The sequence below is a fragment of the Heptranchias perlo genome, chromosome 37 (assembly GCF_035084215.1).
Source record: "Heptranchias perlo isolate sHepPer1 chromosome 37, sHepPer1.hap1, whole genome shotgun sequence".
Taxonomy (NCBI): Eukaryota; Metazoa; Chordata; class Chondrichthyes; order Hexanchiformes; family Hexanchidae; genus Heptranchias; species Heptranchias perlo.
The window spans coordinates 17,300,150-17,322,617 of NC_090361.1; the positions used below are offsets into that span (position 1 = coordinate 17,300,150).

At 50.2% G+C, this 22,468-nt stretch overlaps 1 protein-coding gene across 1 annotated transcript in view; it reads left to right on the plus strand.

Annotated features, from left to right (window-relative positions):
• Positions 1 to 22,468, plus strand: part of LOC137304254 (rho GTPase-activating protein SYDE2-like) — a 51,013-nt gene that overhangs the window by 25,780 nt on the left and 2,765 nt on the right. Inside the window, exons 2-3 of the mRNA XM_067972807.1 lie at positions 14,240 to 14,887; positions 20,675 to 21,559. Of these exons, the coding sequence (XP_067828908.1) occupies positions 14,240 to 14,887; positions 20,675 to 21,559 (1,533 nt within the window). The remainder of the gene's footprint in view (positions 1 to 14,239; positions 14,888 to 20,674; positions 21,560 to 22,468) is intronic.

Sequence of the window (22,468 nt, forward strand, 5' to 3'; positions counted from 1 at the left end):
GTTGTGAAAGGCCCTATATAAATGCAAGTCTGTATTTTTTCTTTGAATAGTGCCATGAGATGCCCATCTGAGTGGGTAGACATGCCTGTGGTTTAATGTCTCATCTGAAATATGGAGGAGGGACACAAAAATTGAAGAAGGAAAGCCAGACTTGGGGCTAGTGTGTCTGTAAGGAAGTGGGGGGGGGGGGTTAGAGTTTTAAAAATCCTAGAATTGGAGCTAGCCCAGTGCGTTGTGCCCAGTGTACATGGGGAGCTGTGCTCGGTGACCTGTCGAACAGTAACTGTCCAAATGGTAGAAAATTGCTCTTCACGGTCATCGATTTGATTTCTGTGGAGCTGAGGTTGAAACTCATGGTGTGAAATGAAAAGGGAAGCTGCATTCGTGCTTGACTCTTGCAATTGTACAATGGTGCTTGCCCACTGAAGGCAGCTCACTGAGGCTCTGTCCCGTGCCACCTTATAGCGAGGGATTCCAACAGCTGTACTCCCTGCAGAAGTACGGCCCCCTCAGTGCTCTTCAGTCAGCCCAGAGTGGTACCCAGGAATGACGGAGTGACAGTATCGAGCACCGTTACTCTCTGTACGAGCCCCTGTGATCAGGAGTGGTTTCTGCACACATACTGGTCGCAGTCCCCAGGGCACTGTAGTAATCGCTGGTTTATCTTCTGGGCTCTGTTGGACCACTCGTGTTCTGAAAATACAGACGTACGAATTAAGAGCAGGGGTAGGCCATTCGGCCCCTCGAGCCTGCTCTGCCATTTTGTTTTCACCTCCTGTAAATTCGGAACCATCACCATCCCAAAAAGTTGGCCACGAGAACCAGGAATCCGGGAGGTCGTTCGTAACACCAGGAGCCGAGGTCAGACATAATTGGGGAGCCCCGCCCACAGTCGCAAGCTCAGCGATGCCCTCGCTGGGGAGTGCAGTCTGAAGACCGATAACCATTGATAGTCTGACAGTGGGGTGCGCTCCTGCTCAGCCCTGGACTTGAGGTTTGAGCAAGATCGCTTTAAAACGTGTAACGTGAATAGAATGACAGCGAGCACACGTCCCAGCTTTAACCGGCCTTGCCTGCGGAGATCTTTGCCGTGGGGCCCTGACACATCCTCTAGTTCTGGAGTGGCTGAGCGAGCAGGTTGTGCGGAGAGGAGGAAGCACACGGTTCCGCCCTGGGGCTGTGAACAGGCCTCTCACTGACCTGGAAACCTTTCAGCCCAGAGGCCCAGGGTGGAAGTGGCACTCGTGGGGTTAATGAGATCGGCAGCCAAGGCCAGGTGTGACTCTTGTATCTGATGAAAAGAATCATTTAATCGCTTCCATTCTTGGGGCAGCTTTGCTCTGGATCATATCAATTCCTCATGCTGCTCCTTGTGTTTTATGCTGCATGTGTTTTACATTATGAATGCTGTATATGAACTTCAGCGCAGTAGTTAAGGGAGCAGTTACAAGCTCCCCTGATGGCCTAGTGGGTAAAGGTGCTGCTTAGTGCAGAGACTAGATGGCCCCACGTTCAGTTCATGCCCGGTGCAGACCCGGCCTGCGGCAGTAGGTGGTGCACGGTGATGGAAATCAGCCAAGGTTCCTGCTCCTGATCACCATCCAATACTCTTCGCTGGAGAATGCACACGCGTGGAGGCCTAATGAGGGTGGTGATGCCCCTACAGTTGAATATCCCGCTGATACTAGGCTCAGACGAGATACCAGAGAGCCGGCAATACTGCGATGCCCCCACAGTTGAATATCTTGCTGATAATAGGTGCAGACGAGATACTAAAGAACCGGTAGTACTGCGATGCCCCCACCATTGAATATCTTGCTGATAATAGGTGCAGACGAGGCACCAGCGAGCCGGCTGTTCCCCAGTACTGCCGTGTCCCAGCAAGAGCTGGTGTGTTATTTTTAGCCTAGTCACATTGGACCATGGGTAGGGGCAGGGTACACTGCCAGACCTCACTGTAGACGCTTGTGCACGCATAATGGCCCATTAGTGAGGTGGGGGTGATAGGCCGATACCTGACCATTCCTGCTGACTTTACAGCTGAAAGTGTTCAGTAATTATTTTGGAGATAATGTTACTGTTGGTCAGTTCCTATCTCGAGCCTTCTAGGCAGGTCAGGTCAGTTCAGTTCAGTTCAGCCAATCCTAGGAAGGATATTACTGCCTTAGAGAGGGCAACAATTCTGGGGATCAGGAATTTGTCATGAGGAGAGATGAAGAAAGTTGGGCTTTTTCTCGTTGGGAAATGAGATGATTCGATTGAAGTTTTTAAAATCGTGAGGGAAACAATATTTCGGTGAGCGAGTGGTCAGTCTATGGAGACGGTGTGAGTAGTTAATGTTGATTCATTCAAATGCAAATTAGATCGATTTTCTTTCAGGAAATAATATTTTGGGATACAATATATGAGTAATTTGAGGCATGACGTGTGGTGAGTGTAACAGGACTGGGAGGAACAGGCGGCTTTGGACCTACGGTTCCCAAATCTCCATCGCTGGGGTTTTCCTCACCTCATGTCTGGGTCTGTTGGAGACTCACTGATAGAGATCGATCGCTATGACTATCACCATCTCCATTATCACAAGTATCAGGAAAGGCTGGGGCTCTTTTCTCCAGAAGGCTGAGAGGTGACTGGATAGAGCTCTTTAAAATTGTGACGCAGAGTAGACGCAGAGAAGATGTTTCCACTTGTGGGGGAGTCTAAAACCAGAGCTCATAAATATAAGACAGTCACTAATAAATCCAATAAGGAATTCAGGAGAAACTTCTTTAGTCAGGGAATGGTGTGAATGTGGAACTCACTACCACATGGAGTAGTTGAGACGAATAGCATAGATGTATTTAAGAGGATGCTGGATAAACACACGAGGGAGAAAGGAATAGAAGGATCAGGAATAGTTTTGACAGAGTAAATAAGGAGAAACTGTTTCCAGTGGCAGAAGGGTCGGTAACCAGAGGATACAGATTTAAGGTGATCGGCAAAAGAGCCAGAGGCAACACGAGGAAACATTTTTTTACGCAGCGAGTTGTGATGATCTGGAATTCACTGTCTGAAAGGGCGGTGGAAGCAGATTCAACAGTAACTTTCAAAAGGGAATTGGATAAATACTTGAAGGGAAAAAATTTACAGGGCTATGGGGAAAGAGCAGGGGAATGGGACTAATTGGATAGTTCTTTCAAAGAGCCGGCACAAGCACGATGGGCCGAATGGCCACCTCCTGTGCTGTCCCTGCTATGATATCTTGATAGAGTGAGATGAAGTAGGGTGGGAGGCAGCTCATGTGGAGCATAAACACTGGCACGGACCAGTAGGTCCGAATGGCCTGTATCTGTGCCGTAAATTCTATGTAATTCCACATAATCTTTGCCTCATGCAACTACCAGGATGGTAGAAGGCAAACTAGATGGATCTTGGTCTTTCCCTTGTTCCTCTGTTCCTAATTGACAGAATTGGTCACGTTCCTGAAAGGAGCGAATACCAGGAAAGGCCAAGTTTGAAAAGAGGAATGTTTGGATCATGAAAGGAAGTTGTGACTGTGACCGGGCAATGATCTCGAAAGCGAGAGCGCAGCGGGTAGCAGAGACTTTGGTGAGGGATATGGTGAGAGGGCAGGTCAGTGAGAGGGCAGACCGAGCTATCCGGAGGAGGTGGGCTAGTTGGGTTTAAAGGTCTTCTCTCGGTCCTGGAGATTGTGACCAGTCCTGACTGCACTCGGTCACTCTCCATATATGGTCAGTCACTTCTGTGATCGACTAATCTGCAACGAGTTCAAAGTATCCTCGACATGCTCCAATTTCAGCGAGCTCCGTTATAATTGGAACTATTTAAGACATTGTGCTCAGGAAGTTCTTGTTGATATTTCACTCTGAATTCCTGATCAGTGAGTAAGATGCTGTGGGAAATAGTTTATTAAGTTAACAGGAGCCAATGGTGGAAATATTGTGCAGTGTGTCAGGCCCACAGGGCAGGACCCTGCCAAGACTGAAAGGAGTAGCAGAGAAGACAAGGTGAATGGAGCCAGGACGCACACTCGAGGCCAAGACTGGGTTTTAGAACAGGAGGAAGAGAAGCCTGAGGGAGGGGAAGGAGTTTCGCAGCTTGAGGTGCTGGGAAAGAATGTGCTAAAGTGGGCCGAGGAGCCTTGATTTAGTCACAGTGAGGGTGCATTGAGAAGGAAACACTAGCTTATTTTCCCCGCTTTGGTTACGAGGAGAGACTCGAGACACTGAGACTATTTTCCACCGGTATCGAGAAGGAGATTTAATAGAGGTTTTTAAAATTCTGTAGGGTTTTGATGGAGTGGATGGGGAAAGGCTATTTCATCTGGCTGGGGATTCAGTGACTAGGGCTTATCAGTTTAAACTTGTTGCTGAGAGTGAGGAGAGAGGTTGGGAGATATTTCTTTACACAAAGGGTTGTTGGAGCCTGGGTTGCTTTGCCAAAGGGAGTGGTTGAGGCACGGACCGTTGCACCCTTTAAGGGAAAATTGGATAAATAATTATCCAGTACACGGCTATGGGGAGTGCGGAGAAGTGGGATTAGTTTTGTATTGCTCTCGCAAAGAGCCATCACGGACTCGATGGGCCGAATGGCCTTTTCCTGTCCTGTAAACGCCTATGGTTCAATGGTATTCTCTGGACGGCAAACAGTTGTAACCAGCTACCAAGGTGTGTGTTACAGTGAAGTTAGGAGTTCCCGAGTTCAATGTCCTGGGAAAGAATGAAGGTGGAAAAGTGAATTGCTGATTCCTTCTCCCCGCACCCTCCTTGTGACTAGATCCAGCTCGACAACCCTCTTGAACTCTCTCTCCTTCTGACTCTGGCCTCAGGACATTGAGCTTGGGAATTCCTCCCCTCAGTCTTTGCAGACCACTGTGCATCCCGATCACCCACCACCCCTGAGCTCGCAGATGCCTCAAATTTAAAATTTTCATCCTCCTGTTCAAACCCCTCCACGGCCTCACCCCTCCCTATCTCTGTAACCTCCCCCAGGCCTACAACCCTCCGAGATCTCTACATTCCTCCAACTCTGGCCTCTTAAGCACCTCCACTCCTTTCAATGCCCCTGCCCTCCCCACCATTGGCGGCCATCAGCTGTCTCGGCCCTACGCTCTGGAATTCCCTCCCTAAGACCCTCCACCCCTCTCCCATCCTTTACCATCCTCCTCCAAACCCACCTCTGCGACCAAGCTTTTGGCCGCCCCTCCTAATCTCTCCATCTTTGGCTTGGCCTCCATTGCTTTCCTTGCTCCTCTGAAGTGCTTTGGGGTGTTTCTCCCTGTTTGAAGGCACTGTAAAAATGCGAGTTGTTGTTGGGGTGAATGGCCAGTCTCCTCCTTGGCTCGCTGTGGGAACGGTCCAAGCCTGAGAATTCACCGCCACTCAAACACACACCTGACTTTTGCAGACAGCCTCTGCTTCAGATGCTGCCAACTCCCGAAAGCCACGGGTTAATTATTTTGAAAGCTGTCACTTCATTGGCCCCTGCAGTGCCCCTTAATGCAATCCTCAAATGACCTTTCCTCTGTCCTTATCTTGACATCAGACATTTTAGCTTCTCTGAGTGAGATCGCTCTGATTTGTGGCAAATTACAGGCAATTTGTCTCGTGGACTGGTATCCACTAGGACTTATTTGAGACATGGGATCAGAGAGAGAGAGAGAGAGAGCTGGTTCAGTTCCCAGAGGTGAAAGGGCAGTGTTCTAACCCTCTGTGCCACCCGAAGCCACAGGCAGAATTTTCCAATTTAGGCCATTTTTTAATCCCCCTCCGCTGTAATTTAGTTCAATTCACAGACGCTGCTTCATTCTGTGGCACAGGCCGTCGCTGCATGCTTATCATGCTCTGATGTTGTTAACCCGAACCTGCCTCCCACATAATAGACCGCTTATTGCAGTGTTCTAATTTTAAACGTCAGCTTGAGCTTCCAGTTGTGATTAAACTTCCGCTGATGCCTGTTAAATCTGGCAGGCAGCCTGAACTGACCTCGTTCTCACGGACTGTACATGTGAATGGAACCTTCAGTTCCATGCGGGGACTGCCTCGCAGGGGCAGTTCCCTCGCCACAGACCCTCCTTTGTGTTCCGAGCGGGCAGGTCTCGGAAAACAGGGAGCCAAGTTTTAGGAAGCTGAAGGGAAAAAAGGGGGCCTGCTGTTTCTCTTTCGCTCCTGGCAGTCCCGCAGGCTGCAGCTGCCTGTGTTTATGAACTCTCGAGCATCGCTTGTTACCTCTCGACAGAGTGGCAGCCTCTTCGAGCCGAAGGTTTTGACTCAAAAGTTGCAGCTGGCGGCTCAGCGGGCAGGCGCACTGCCCGGTGTGACCGACTGGCAAGACCCCCCCCCCCCGACCCGACCCCGCCCCGTTCCAGGTCTGTACCGAATTAGCCGATCGCGGTAAGTCGCGGGGGGGGGTTGCAGAAGGAAGGAAAGTGAAACCAGCCAAGGTTCCCACTCCTCATCACTGCCCACACCCCCTGCTGGAACGTGCGTATGAGGATAATGTGGTTTTCTCTCTCTCTTTCCCCCCCCCCCCCCCCCCCCCCCCCCATGGTCGAATATCCTCGCACATAGAGAATGGCCACACTGGGGGAGTGCCCACGGAATAGTGCCTGAGAATGAGCCCATTGGTCTCGGACAGGCATGGAAGACGAAAGAAAGACAGACTTGCATTTATATAGCGCCTTTCACGACCTCAGGACGCTCCAGACTGCTTTACAGCCACTTTTTGAAGTGTAGTCACTGTTGTAATGTAGGAAACGGGGCAGCCAATTTGCGCACAGCAAGATCCCACAAATGGCAACGAGGTAATGATCAGATAATCTGTTTTTAGTGATGTTGGTTGAGGGATAAATATTGGCCAGGACATCGGGGAAAACTCCCCTGCTCTTCTTCGAATAGTGCCATGTGATCTTTTACATTCACCCTAGGGGGCAGGCAAGGCCTCGGTTTAACGTCTCATCCGAAAGGTGGCACCTCCGACAGCGCAGACCGGGGTCACCGAGTCAGTCCTCTGTGCTGTACGCCAGGGGCTGCTGTGGGCTCAGCTCAGGGGACTGAGCTGGCACAAGGTGAATCACTGTTACAAATGGGCACTGCAATCCATCAGTAACCTTGAATATATTCAGGAATTAGAACCTCAGTATTAAAATAACCCAACTGGGGACGATCCAAGTACTAAATCAGAGCCAGCAGTCCTTAATGCTGCGTCACGTGACCTGATCATTTATAACCAGGGTGCAGTTTTATTTTCCATGGGGCTAATTCTCTGGGAAGGTGCTTCCCTCTCCTGTGATTTTAATCCCGATCCTGTCCCCGCCCGGGCCTGACGCTCACAGCCAAGAACGCAGGTTTTTTTCAGGATTGAGGAGTGGGTGTGAAGGGCCCGCAGCCTATAGGAAAGGACAACAGCAGGGGAGGAGGGAGCGAGAGAAGGAAGGAAGGGGGAACGGAAGGAGGGAGTGAGGTAAAGGAAGGAAGGGGGAACGGAAGGAGGGAGTGAGGTAAAGGAAGGAAGGGGGAACGGAAGGAGGGAGTGAGGTAAAGGAAGGAAGGGGGAACGGAAGGAGGGAGTGAGGTAAAGGAAGGAAGGGGGAACGGAAGGAGGGAGTGAGGTAAAGGAAGGAAGGGGGAACGGAAGGAGGGAGTGAGGTAAAGGAAGGAAGGGGGAACGGAAGGAGGGAGTGAGGTAAAGGAAGGAAGGGGGAACGGAAGGAGGGAGTTTTGAGACCCAGAAGAATGTAGTTCAGTAGGTGATGGTATGACAAGTCTTGGTTTGAACACAATACCTGGACAGTACACTATTACAGGATGTGGTGTAACAGGGATATACCTGGACTGTACGCTGTTACCGGATGTGGTGTACTGGCGATATACCTGGACTGTACACTGTTACAGGATGTGGTGTACCGTCGATATACCTGGACTGTACACTGTTACAGGATGTGGTGTACTGGCGATATACCTGGACTGTACACTGTTACAGGATGTGGTGTACTGATGATATACCTGGACTGTACGCTGTTACAGGATGTGGTGTACCGGCGATATACCTGGACTGTACGCTGTTACAGGATGTGGTGTACCGGCGATATACCTGGACTGTACACTGTTACAGGATGTGGTGTACTGATGATATACCTGGACTGTACACTGTTACAGAATGTGGTGTACTGATGATATACCTGGACTGTACACTGTTACAGAATGTGGTGTACTGATGATATACCTGGACTGTACACTGTTACAGAATGTGGTGTACTGATGATATACCTGGACTGTACACTGTTACAGGATGTGGTGTACTGATGATATACCTGGACTGTACACTGTTACAGGATGTGGTGTACTGGCGATATACATGGACTGTACACTGTTACAGGATGTGGTGTACTGATGATATACCTGGACTGTACACTGTTACAGAATGTGGTGTACTGATGATATACCTGGACTGTACACTGTTACAGGATGTGGTGTACTGATGATATACCTGGACTGTACACTGTTACAGGATGTGGTGTACTGATGATATACCTGGACTGTACACTGTTACAGAATGTGGTGTACTGATGATATACCTGGACTGTACACTGTTACAGAATGTGGTGTACTGATGATATACCTGGACTGTACACTGTTACAGGATGTGGTGTACCGTCGATATACCTGGACTGTACGCTGTTACAGAATGTGGTGTACCGTCGATATACCTGGACTGTACACTGCTGGAGGATATGGAGTTGCAGAGTGAGTGCGGGCGATGAACTCCTTCATTTACTTTGGAAATTCACCAGTGAGGCCAGAATCCTTTGCTGCCATCTCTCCACCTGTTTCTGCCATTATCCCCCATGTGAAGGATTTGGACTCTCTCTGCATTCCAGCTCCTGGACTGTTTTTTACTTCACAAATATAATGTGTTCTTAATCCACAACGGAACATTATTCAGCAATTGCCTGGCTGTAATCCACAAAGCATTTGAGATAACAAGAAAGCTTCTTGAATTAAAAAAGTTTCTAGCAATTAAATTGTCTGAATTCTTAATTTTTCCGCATAAAAAAAGCATGATAAGTCCTCGGCCAACACTGTTGAGGAGGCTCCCTCCCTCTGATAGAATTTTGGCAGGTTGAGAAGTATTGGAGCTTCATCAGTGAATTGCAGACACTTTAAATCGGTGGAGAGTTGGACGTGGATTCACGCTGTTCTGGAATGGCTAAGATTTGAGATTTTAGAGATTTCATCAAATCTTCCCGAGGTTTTACAGAATGTTGTCAAAATGAAGCCTTGGGACTTGTTGCATTTGCTTCCAGTGCCATTCGCTCTCCCTCGCCCCCTCTTCCCATCGCCATCTCTCCCTCGCCCCCTCTCCCCATACCCTCTCCCCATCGCCACCTCTCCCTGTACCCTCTCCCCATCGTCCCCTCTCCCCTTACCCCCTCTTCATCTCCCCATCGCCACCTCTCCCCTACCCTCTCCCCATCGCCCCCTCTCCCCATCGCCCCCTCTCCCCATCGCCCCCTCTCCCCATCGCCCCCTCTCCCCATCGCCCCATCGCCCCCTCTCCCCATTGCCCCCCCTGTCCTACACTCTTTTGGTTTGTGTCGGGGTTTAAATCCCCAGTAACTATTGTACGTCGTCCATCCCAAGGCAGCCTGTTAAATCACCACAATAATTTCAGCGAATGCCGGGGAGTCTGGGTGTCTGACCAGTGACATTATTGAGGCAGTGTTGCTAATGGATACGGCCTCTGTGTTTATCTTGGTCCCAGGTTGCTTTTATTAAAAAGTTGGCAGTTGGTATTTTTCTTTTCTTTCCCTTTCCTGCAAGGTCTCCAGACTTTGAGCTGGATTGAGCGCACCGCTCACTCTCTGCACCATTTGAAATATTACAGCTGTCCCACCCAGGATGCCGTCCTTTTCCCCCGACCCCTGACACCCCCACTGTGTGCTCTCTGGGGTGTCCTCTACAGTCCGGAGGTGGCTGGCTGTTTGCGTCAGCTTTGTTCCTCGTGCATGATGTTCAAACCTGACGTCTCTCAGGACCGATGTTCCTGGAGTATTCAGGTGAGGCTACAGAATACGAAAGGGAAGGGTTAATGTTGAACTTGACCAAGGCTAGGCCTCAGTTGGAGTATTGTGTACAGTTACACAGGGAGACTTAAGAAATTAGGGCTTTGTTCACTGGGGTTGAGAAGGTCAAGGAGTGTCTTACCACCCTCCGAGAACTCTGCCCTACTCCAACTCTGGCCTCTTGTCCATCCTCCACTTCCTTTGCCCCACCATTGGCAGTCGTGCACTCAACTGTCAAGGCCTCAACCTCTTCCTCTCTCACATCTCTCTCCGTTAAGATGCTCCTTAAAACCTAGCTCTTCGGCCAAGCTTTTGGTCACTTGTCCTAATGTCTCCTTCTTTGGCTCGATGTCAGTTTTTGTCTGATTACGCTCCTGTGAAGCACCTTAGGACATTTTATGACGTTAACGGTATAAATACAAGTTGTTTTCAAGATTACGAAGAGTTCTGATGAGGCAAAGAGTGATTGTTTCCATTGGTTGGAGAGACGGTAACGAGAAGACACACATTTCCAATCATCACTAAAAGTATTCAAGGGAATGGTAGAAGATATTTCTTTACACAGAGGGTGGTTAGAATGTGGAACTGTCTGAAGCAAGTCATACATTCCACTGTAAAACGGAATTAGATAGTTGCTTGAAAAAGAGGAATCTTAAAGGGTATGGTGAGAGAGCAGGACAGTAGGATTAGACTCGGCTCATGTGATGTAATCTGGCACAGGATTAATGGGCTGAATGGCCTGTTTCTCTACTGGGACATTCTAGGATTTGACAAAATTATCTGCTTTTGTAACAGAGGATTGATTGCCTTTCTTTTTCGTACACCAGCAGTAATCTCTCTCTCTCTCACACACACACACACACACCAGTAGCTTTTACTTGCTACTGTGGTGGTTTCATTGAGGCCAGGCCAACACCACAGATCTCAAATAAGCGTTTTCTATACCAGCCGGCCGATCTGCAACACCAGTTCTACGCCAGGCAGAAAGTTGAAACCTGTCCCCAACTTGTCTAAGTTCGGCACTTGTTCATCTAGAACTTCCCTCCTTATTTAAATAATGGTGCAGCCCTTCCAGGATGGCTGTCCTTTAACTTATTAACACATTCTTTTGCTGTTCTTGTTTTTGTGTTTCTCTCCTTGATGCATACAGATAGAGATTTAACTTCCTCAAACCACTCAGCATAATTAAAGAAAGTCTTGCATTTATATAGTGCCTTTCACAAGCTCAGGACGTCCCAAAGCGCTTTACAGCCAATGAAGTTCGTTCGCAGTGTAGTAATGTAGGAAACGAGGCAGGTAATTTGCGCACAGCAAGATCCCACAAACAGCAATGTGATAATGACCAGATAATCTGTTTTAATATTGGCCCAGATGCCAGGGAGATCTCCCCTGTTCTTCAAATAATGCCATGGGATCTTTTACTTCCACCTCAGAGGTCAGACAGGCTTTGGTTTAACACCTCAAAGACCCATGCTCCCTCAGTACTGGAGTGTCAGCCTAGATTTTGTGCTCAGGAGGGGGGACTTGAACCCACAACCTTCTGACTCAGAGGCGAGAGCGCTACCACTGAGCCATGGCTGACACACAGTGCAGTACTGACGGCGACACATTACTAAATAAACAGTGGCCACATTTGGAGTACAAAGTTTCACCTGTCGCACTCTGCCTCCTTCCACCAGCAAAATATAAAAGAGCTGAGTTTGGTCCATGCCGAGTTGGCTGACCTCAGTGAGGGAACTGCAATCTGTTACTGGACTAAGGGGGAAGAAAATTAGGTGGGATTCTGCCCTGGATGGCGATGGCTGTCACGTGATCTGCGCTGGGACCATCACGTGTCCGGGTCCTCGGCTGTGATGACCAACAGAATTTGGGGAGGGAGTCAGTCGAAGTTGGAAGGTCAAACGGCCGGGTGCTCCTTGCCCAACGTTCTTACCAGTGGTCATCTTGACCTCTGGAAACCAGGCATCCCAACAAACCTCTCGCCAGTGATTGCACAGGGCTTGCGATAGAAATAAATAGAAAGCTCCAAGTGGTTGATTTTGATCCAACGCTGTGATTAGATTTTTCGGTGAGGCAGAGTTTGTGGAGCTATTACTCTTTGCGCGGGAACAGCTTGACCAGAGCCGAGGCCCCGTGCGTCCGATCTGCTCAGGAGATGTGGGCAGCTGTGCTGCTGTTTCCAACGGACTCTGAGCCTGAGATCTTCAGCTGAAGTTTCTTGGGATTCTCCTGAGGTTTTGAGTTTGGACAGTAAGCGGCCAAGGCAACATAAACCTCCTTGTGCAGTCGAAATATTCCATCGTCTCCCTGCATCGCATTCTGATCAGGTAGGGCTCAGGACTGCTGTCACCAGCCCAGTCACTGCCTGAAAAAAGAAACAAAAGAAAGACTTGCATTTATATAGCGCCTTTCACGACCTCAGGATGTCCCAAAGCGCTTTACAAGCCAATGAAGTACTTTTGAAGTGTATTCACTGTTGTAATGTAGGAAACACGGCAGCCAATTTGCGCACAGCAAGATCCCACATTCAAATTCAAATGACCAGATGATCTGTTTTTTTGGTGATGTTGGTTGAGGGATAAATATTGGCCAGGGCTCCAGCGAGCACTCCACTGCTTTTCTTGGAATAGTGCCATGGGATCTTTCACGTTCACATGAGGGTGCAGACGAGGCCGCGGTTTAACGTCCCACCCAAAAGAAGGCACTTCTGACAGTGCAGCACTCCCTCAGTACTGCACTGAGGTGTACTCAAGTGATTTTGTACTCAAGTCTCTGGAGTGGGGCTTAAACAACAACAACAACAACTTGCATTTATATAGCACCTTTAATGTAGTAAAACGTCCCAAGGCGCTTCACAGGAGCGATTATCAAACAAAACTAAACAACGAGCCACATAAAGAGGTATTAAGAAAGATGGCCAAAAGCTTGGTCAAAGAGGTAAGTTTTAAGGAGCGTCTTAAAGGAAGAGAGAGAGGTAGGGAGGCGGAGAGGTTTAGGGAGGGAATTCCAGAGCTCAGGGCCCAGGCAGCTGAAGGCACGGCCGCCAATGGTGGAGCGATTAAAATCAGGGATGGACAAGAGGCCAGAATTGGAGGAGCGCAGAGATCTCGGAGGGTTGTAGGGGCTGGAGGAGGTTACAGAGATAGGGAGGGGCGAGGCCATGGAGGGATTGGAAAACAAGGATGAGAATTTTAAAATCGAGGCGTTTCCGGACCGGGAGCCAGTGTAGGTCAGTGAGCACAGGGGGTGATGGGAGAACAGGACTTGGTGCGAGTTAGGATAAGGGTAGCAGAGTTCTGGATGAGCTCAAATTTACGGAGGGTAGAAGATGGGAGGCCGGCCAGAAGACCATTGGAATAGTCCAGTGTGGAGGTAACAAAGGCAGGCATGGATGAGGGTTTCAGCAGCGGATGAGCTGAGCCCACAACCTTCTGACTCAGGCAAGAGTGCTGCCACTAAACCACGGCTAACATCTTCAGCTGAAGTATTTCCACTGTGATAATTGTTACTGAACCTGAAGCTATTATTTATAGTATCAAAGGATTTAATGAAGCTTCCACTGTGATTGAAGAGGATCTGGGGAAAGAATATTTTGTACCTCTAATAACCAGGATCCATGATAGCATTTGGCCCATCTGCTAAAGGAAACAGGATGGCTCATTGGGCAAATTACACTTGTACCCGCCATGGGACAGTGTAGAGGGAGCTTTACTCTGTATCTAACCCATGCTGTACCTGCCCTGGGAGTGTTTGATGGGACAATGTAGAGGGAGCTTTACTCTGTATCTAACCCGTGCTGTATCTGCCCTGGGAGTGTTTGATGGGACAGTGTGGAGGGAGCTTTACTCTGTATCTAACCCGTGCTGTACCTGCCCTGGGAGTGTTTGATGGGACAGTGCAGAGGGAGCTTTACTCTGTATCTAACCCGTGCTGTATCTGCCCTGGGAGTGTTTGATGGGACAGTGTGGAGGGAGCTTTACTCTGTATCTAACCCGTGCTGTACCTGCCCTGGGAGTGTTTGATGGGACAGTGTAGAGGGAGCTTTACGAGAAAGGTGAAAATGTGGCCTGATAGGCTAATCTGATCTTTTTCTAATTGATGCAGTTTTCTGTTTGTGCTCGTTAACTGTGGTTATCTGGTTCCTAACGAGCATTTGTTTCTTTTTTCTCCATTTAGAATCCGATGTTTTGGAGAAAACTCCTACCACAACAAGTCCAGAAACAGGCCAGGTTGCAAAGTGTGAGAGCAGTGAAACATGGACAGATAGAACCAACTTAACCGGTTCACCCAGAAACCCCAGTGTGGCGGTACTGCCCTCCAGTGCGGTTGAGAACTTTGCCATCGGTGGTGCCGACTATCCTGGCGGTAACATGAGCCCGAAAGGCCTGGCGAAACGACCCAGCAGAGAACACGGCCCCAGTCCTGCGGGGCAGATCTCCGATGAAGCGAGAAGGACCAAGGGCGCCATCGAGGAAGGCGAAATTTGGTACAACCCCATCCCGGAGGACGAGGACCCCCTGCCGTTCCTCCGGAGGACGGAGACCAGCAGGGCTCAGTGGTATGTCGAGGTGCCCTGCCCGACGGGGGCCGAGGCCGCCTGCAGAAGGCCGACCGAGCCCCTCGCCAGCGAAGGTCGGAAAAAGTCCGGCTGCGTCGCAACAACGCAAGGTGGCACTGAAACAATACAGGAGCTGCGGGCAACAAGAACCACTGCCGAGTCCTCACCCCCCAATGCCCGAGGGACTTCGGACTCCGTGCCACTCGTTGGCGTATGTTGGAGTGTGAGTCAGGGGGGGAGCAGTGCACACAAGCTCGAACTGTCAGGTAAGGAATAAATCCCAGCTGCTGCTCGCGATTAACCCGTGCGTATAATTCCACATCAGATTGTCTCTCGCACATTTTTATCAGGTGCCAGCGGACAATGATGTGTCACAATTTTTGCATTATTTATTCTCGGGATGTGGGCATCACTGCCAAGGCTGGCTTTTATTGCCCATCCCTAGTTGCCCTGAGAAGGCGGTGGTGGGCTGCCTTCTTGAACCGCTGCAGACCTTATTCTTTGTACTGGTTTATGGACAACCGATTTGGTTTGCTGGGCCATTTCAGAGGGCAGTTTAGAGTTAACAATGTTGGTGTGGGGCTGGAGTCACATATAGGCCAGACTGGTTAAGGACGGCAGGTTTCCTTCCCTAAAGGACATTAATGTCGTTAGGGTTCTGGATATTTTGTATGTTTGTATATATGTGTGAACCTTGAAATGGCCATGTCTGACTGGTGGGGTTGATTCAGATGCCTAAGTGTTTCCATTTATACCAGTGTAGCTTCCCTTCACTCAGAGTTTAGGAACCAGTGTATTTAATTACACAAACAGAGTAAAAAGATATTAGTATAATGAGCAAAATGTGCTGTGCAGACAGCGGTGTGAAATCTGTGTGACTGAATAATTACAGCTTTGTTTTTCAGACAAGGTAGATCCATTGTATTCTGTATAATATGATTATTTTTACGACAATCCGACAGCTTTATTAAACTTCGAATTCTCAAAGCCGCGGGTGCAATCAAGTGGGGGTTGGGGGAGAAGGTGCCAGTGATTTGGGGTCATGGCCAGGGTGAGGGGTCAAGGGCGGGGGGGGGGGGGGTGGGGAGTTGAGGAGGAGGCAGTGGACGCATCTACACAGCTGGTCTCGGGATGGGAGCAAAGAGTTGTCGATTGTCCTATCCTGCACAACGACCTTGCTGACGGGATATTCTCCTGTATCTGTGCTCGCTGACCTACACTGGCAACGCCTCGATTTTAAAATTCTCATCCTCATTTTCAAATCCCTCCATGGCCTCGCCCCTCTGTAACCTCCTCCAGCCCTACAACCCTCCGAGATCTCTGTGCCAATTCTGGCCTCTTGCGCATCCCTGATTTTAATCACTCCACCATTGGTGGAGCCTTCAGCTGCCTGGGCCCTGAGCTCTGGAATTCCCTCCCTAAACCTCTCCCCCTCTCTCTCCTCCTTTAAGACACTCCTTAAAACCCACCTCTTTGACCAAGCTTTTGGTCACCTATCCTTATATCTCCTTATGTGGCTCAGTGTCAGATTGTGTCTGATTATCGCTCCTGTGAAGGGCTTTGGGACGTTTTACTATATTAAAGGCGCTGTATAAATGCAAGTTGTTGTTGTACCAGAATTAATGTTTGAAGTAAAGGGAGAGTCTCTTTCTCGCACGCTTACTGTGTTTGAAAAGATAGCTCTCACAGGCAGTAGCTTCTCCCCTATCTCTCCACCCCCCCACCCCTCCTCGATTCCACTCACCAAGCTCACTTTTTCCATGAGACCCACCTACTGCTCACTCAGCCACCCCCCTCCAGGCTCCCCTCACCCTCCCAACGCTTGCTGGCACCATAAATAGGTCCCTTTGATCAGACACTGTCCCTCTCCTTTCAAAACCACATTTGACGTTTAGGAAATGAAGCAGTTTTCACTTGGAATTCTTCTGAGGCCTGTGAGCATTGGGATCGGATACAAACATGTTCCATCCCAGTGTGACGTTTAGTCATGTTTCCTCACTGATAGTTGTGTTGACTGGATCTTAATATTGGTTCGAAAGCTTAAGGAGTCAACAAATCAACATTATACCTCTGTGAGGTTACCAAGACATCGGTCAGTTCTGGGGCACTGGGGACCAAGGACTGACCAACTCCCCAGTATCAGGTTCTGCTACAGTACCTCTGCTCCCTCTTAGAGAACTCTTGTAGATCATGAATGTTGCTTGTCGCAGCATTGAAAGTGATGGCCACCTTACCTGGACAGGATGCATTGTTGCTGTCCTCTTATATTACTCTCCATTGAAAAGGTTAAGGAGTTATATTAGTGATCTAGCTGCTGTACAATGGCACCTCATACTCTGCCACCTTCTCCTCCACCTCACAATAATCCTGCCCAGAGCTATTAAATCACCTCGATTGGACAGGTACCTGCCAATGGCAATTTGCTATCTGTTAACCCGCCAGTAGATTCCTGTTAATCCCTGATATCATTCTGGTGAATCTGCACTGCACCTCCTCCGAATTGGCTGCGTGTTTCCTACATTACAACAGTGACTGCATTTCAAAAGCTCTTCATTGGCTCTAAAGCGCTTTGAGACATCCTGAGGTTGTGAAAGGTGCTATATAAATGCAAGTTCTTTCTTTTCTTAATATATCCTTTCTGAGGTTCACTGCCCAAATTTGAACGCATTACTCCAGACGGGGTCTGACCAAGGAACTGTACAACTGAAGCATAACGTCCCCATTTTTACATTCCAGCGCTTGAGAGAGAGGCCAATATTCTATTTGCCTTTTTGATTACTTTTTGTACCTGTGCACTATCTTTTAGTGATTTGTGTACATAGACACCCAAATCCCTTTGCTCCCCCACAGTTCCTAGTCTCTTACCATAAAGAAAATATTCCAATTTGTCTTCCTTGTATCCAAAGTAGATGACCTCACACTTTCCCACATTGAACTCCATCTGCCCACTCGCTTAGCCTGTCTGTTCTTTTGTAACTCTCTACTCCCACCTACACAACTTACTGTGTCTCCTAACTTAGTGTCATCAGCAAACCTGGATCGCCAACTGGACCCAAGTCACTGATAAATATGGTGAAAAGTTGAGGCCCCAGTACAGATCCCTGGGGAACACCACTTGTCACACCCCACCAATCGGAGAACGAACCCTTTATCCTTATTCTGTTTCCTACCTCTCAATTACCAACCCACATCACAAGGTAACCTCCAATTCCACGTGCTCTTATTTTCGCTAATAATCTTTTGTGCGGAACTTTAGGAAATCCCTCCGGCAGTCCATATAGACAACATCCGCAGACACTTCCTTATCCCCATGTTACTGACCCCCGCTTACATTTTAAGGATCGGAGAACAGTTTTTCAAACATTTCTGAAGACTCTGCTGGACTTTTCAATGAACTTGTGAAGTTTAATGTTCCAAGTCCAGCCCTTTGCTCAGACCTGAGCTTGCACACGCCCCCGCTGCAGGGACCATTTTCCCTCCCATTCATCCTCTCTTCCTTTTCTCTCAATCCCGCCTTTTTCTCCCATTCTTTCTCTCTCTCCCTTGATTCCTCTCTGCTCATGCAGGGCACTGACCTGCAGTGAACATTGTCAGTAGACTTTTCTGTTCAACGCCAGGCTGAAGGCCTCATCACAAAATTGGGCACAAATTACTCATCATCTTCTGACCTTTCCAAAGTAATAGGATAATCAGAATTCACATTAAGTTTATTTTAACGTTGCATTTGCTGAAGTCTTCTACCGGGTTGAATCAATTTGTGCTGGGTCATTTTGAAGGAAATGGCTGTGAGTAAATGATGTAGTCTTCGAGGGAGAGTTGTCGGCCTATGAAATAAATCAGTGTGGAAAACCTCTCTGTGTCAGCTTAGCTCAGTCAGTAGCACTCCTGCCTCTGACTCAGGTTGTGGATTCTAGGACTTGAGCACACAATCCAGTCTGACACTCCCAGTGCAGTACTGAGGGAGTGCTGCTCTGTCGGAGGTGCCGTCTTTTAGATGAGACGTTAAGCCCCATCTGCCCTCTCAGGTGGATGTAAAAGATCCCGCGGCCAACTATTCGAGGAAAATATCAATGGACTGGTCAGGTGGGCAGAAAAGTGGCAAATGGAATTCAATCCGGAGAAGTGTGAGGTAATGCATTTGAGGAGGTCAAACAAGGCAAGGGACTACACAATAAATGGGAGGATACTGAGAGGTGTAGAGGAAGTGAGGGACCTTGGAGTGCATGTCCACAGATCCCTGAAGGTAACAGGACAGGTAGATAAGGTGGTTAAGAAGGCATATGGAATATTTTCCTTTATTAGCTGAGGCATAGAATATAAGAGCAGGGAGGTTATGCTGGAACTGTATAAAACACTAGTCAGGCCACAGCTTGAGTACTGCGTACAGTTCTGGTCACCACATTACAGGAAAGATGTGATTGCATAAAAGAGGGTACAGAGGAGATTTACGAGGATGATGCCAGGACTGGAGAATTTTAGCTATGAGGAAAGATTGGACAGGCTGAGGTTATCTTTGGAACAGACGAAGCTGAGGGAAGATTTAATTGAGGAATATAAAATTATGATGGGACCAGATAGAGTGGATAGGAAGGACCTATTTCCCCTATTAGCAGAGAGGTCAATAACCAGGGGGCATAGATTTAATGTGATTGGTAGAAGGATTAGAGGGGAGCTGAGGAGAAATTTTTTCACCCAGAGGGTGGTGGAGGTCTGGAACTCACTGCCTGAAAGGGTGGTAGAGGCAGAATCCCTCAACTCATTTAAAAAGTACCTGGATGTGCACCTGAAGTGCCGTAACTTACAGGGCTACGGACCAAGAACTTGCATTTCACGATGGTCTCCGACCGCAACGTCATCAGCCGCGACCACCTGGACAGCAGCGTGTGCGCCCGCTGGAAAGTGGGATTAAGCTGGATCGCTCTTTTTCGGCCAGCACGAACACAGGTGGGCCGAATGGCCTCCTGTGCTGTAACTTTTTATGATTCTATAAGAGCAGGAGAGTGCTCCCCGGTGTCCTGGCCAATACTAATCCTTCAACCAACATCACTAAAAACAGATTATCTGGTCATTTATCTCATTGCTGTTTGTGGGATCTTGCTGTGCGCAAATTGGCTGCCGCGTTTCCTACATTACAACAGTGACTACATTTTAAAAGTATTTCATTGGCTGTGAAGCGTTTTGGGATGGCGTGAAGTCGTGAAAGTCGCTATATAAATGCAAGTTCTTGCTTCTGATTACGGTTTGTGCGTTGGAGAGATTCTGTTATTGGTGTATCATTGAGCAGACACACTGTGGGCGATTTACTTCAGTAGGTAACGGGCTGGCGCTCCCAGTTGTGTGGAGACCCACCTCATTTATTTTTTGGATGGGGGTCGGTTGCCGAGCGATTTTTTTTTTCTCCTCCCCCTACAACAACAACTTGTATTTATACGGTGCCTTTAATGTAGTAAAACGTCCAAAGCACTTCACAGGAGCGTAAATGGACAAAATTTGACACCGAGCCAAAGAAGGATAGGTGACCAAACAGTTTGGTCAAAGAGGTTGATTTAAGGAGCGTCTTAAAGGAGGAGAGAGAGGGGGAGAGGTTGAGGGAGGGAATTCTAGAGCTTAGGGCCTAGGCAGCTGAAAGCACGGCCGCCAGTGGTGGAACGATGAAAGTGGGGCATGTACGCGGCCAGAATTGAGGGCTAAAGGAGGTTACAGAGATAGGGAGGGGGCGAGGCCATGGAGGGATTTGAAAACAAGGATGAGTATTTTAAAATCGAGGCGTTGCTGGATCAGGAGTCAGTGTAGGGGTCATTTATCTCATTGCTGTTTGTGGGATCTTGCTGTGCACAGGGGTTACTCGCTCGATGGGGGTCTCGGGCAACGGCAGCACTCAAAGCTGTGAAACTTTAACCAACCGCCTGTCGTGCCCATTGGTGCCGGGGCAGATTTCAGACCCAGGGCTGTTTGTGGTGGGTTTGGTGGATCAGTTGAACACTCGGTGGGGGGGGGTCAGGGGTCAGTACGTTAACTGGAGCTGAACTTGTCACTTTCTCCGTTTCCGACAGATGGCGCGGCTGACACACGGACCGAGAGCGGCCGCTCGCCCCAGGCCAGCCCCAGGCCCGCCAAGAAGAGCGTGGCGGCCCACCGCTCGCTGTCCGACCGAGTCAAGTCCCCTGGCACCGTCCGCAAGTTGTCCATGAGAATGAAGAAGCTTCCGGAGCTGCGGCGCAAGCTGAGTCTGAGGGGGACCTCGCGCTCCAATCGCCACGACAAAGATGGCGGCGGCGGTGGGGGGGTCGGCGCTCCTGCCGCGGAAAGCGCCCGGCCGGAGCCGAGCGTGGGGCCCTCCCCTCCACCGCCGGCCTCCTCCCCATCTTCGGGGGTCTCGTTGGCCGTCTCCGACCGCAACGTCATCAGCCGCTACCACCTGGACAGCAGCGTGTGCGCCCGCGGGAGCCTCCGGCGCCAGAAGAAGCAGCGGAGCTCGCGGGCGCTGGGCACCGGCGGCTACCTGAGCGACGGTGACTCGCCAGAACTCGTCGCCAAGTCGGAGAAGCCCGAGGGGGCCTGGCGGCCGGAGAAGGACGGTCCGGCCCCGGTCAAGCTGGACACGGGCGCCTTCCGGCCCTACGGCGGCAGCGAGCGGCTGCGGTGCCTGCAGTACATCTCGGGCCTGATCAACGTCCGGCTGTACGGCATCGAGGGCGTCAAGCTGCCCCGCGCCGGCCTGAAGGACGTCTTCTGCGCCATCCAGGTCGACGCGGTGAGCAAGGCCCGCACTGCCATGCTGACCTGCCAGGACCCATTCCTCAGCCTGGACCACACCTTCAACATCGAGTTAGAGCACTCGCAGCAACTCAAGCTGCTGGTCTTCAGCTGGGACCCGAGCTCCTGCCGCAACCGAGTGTGCTGTCACGGGACCGCGGTGCTGCCTCCGCTCTTCAAAGGTAAATGCCCACCGCTGCGTTCTCTCTCTCTCTCCTCCCTCTTCTCCTTCGCTCCCTCTCCACCCTCTCCTCCTCGCCCCGCCCCCCCCTCCCTCGCCCCCCCCTCCCTCGCCCCCCCCCTCCCTCGCCCCCCCCCTCCCTCGCCCCCCCCTCCCTCGCCCCCCCCTCCCTCGCCCCCCCCCTCCCTCGCCCCCCCCCTCCCTCGCCCCCCCCCTCCCTCGCCCCCCCCCTCCCTCGCCCCCCCCCTCCCTCGCCCCCCCCCTCCCTCGCCCCCCCCCTCCCTCGCCCCCCCCTCCCTCGCCCCCCCCCTCCCTCGCCCCCCCCTCCCTCGCCCCCCCTCCCTCGCCCCCCCCTCCCTCGCCCCCCCCTCCCTCGCCCCCCCCCTCCCTCGCCCCCCCCTCCCTCGCCCCCCCCTCCCTCGCCCCCCCCTCCCTCGCCCCCCCCTCCCTCATTCCCTGAAGGTGTTCACTCTTACTGGCCTGCAGTAGTCCTCTGGTACCTCACCCCAAGTGCCTGGTTTTCAGCTGTGCAGAGCTCTGGTGAGACCCCATTTGTGCTGTGTTTAGCTCTGGGCATCGTACTTCAGGAAGGATATAATGGCCTTGGAGGGGGTGCAGCGCAGAGTCACCAGATACCAGGGCTAAAAGGGTTAAATTATGAGGACAGGTTGCATGGACAAGGCTTGTATTCCCTTGAGTTTAGGAGATTAAGGGGTGATCTAATTGAGGAGTTTAAGGTGATTAAAGGATTTGATAGGGTGGATAGAGAGAAACTATTTCCTCTGGTGGGAGAGTCCAGAACAAGGGGGATAAACCTTAAAATTAGAGCTAGACCATTCAGGGGTGATGTTGGGAAGCACGTCTTCACTGGCAACATATCTCGAGTCCCACATCTCACTGCTGTGACAGA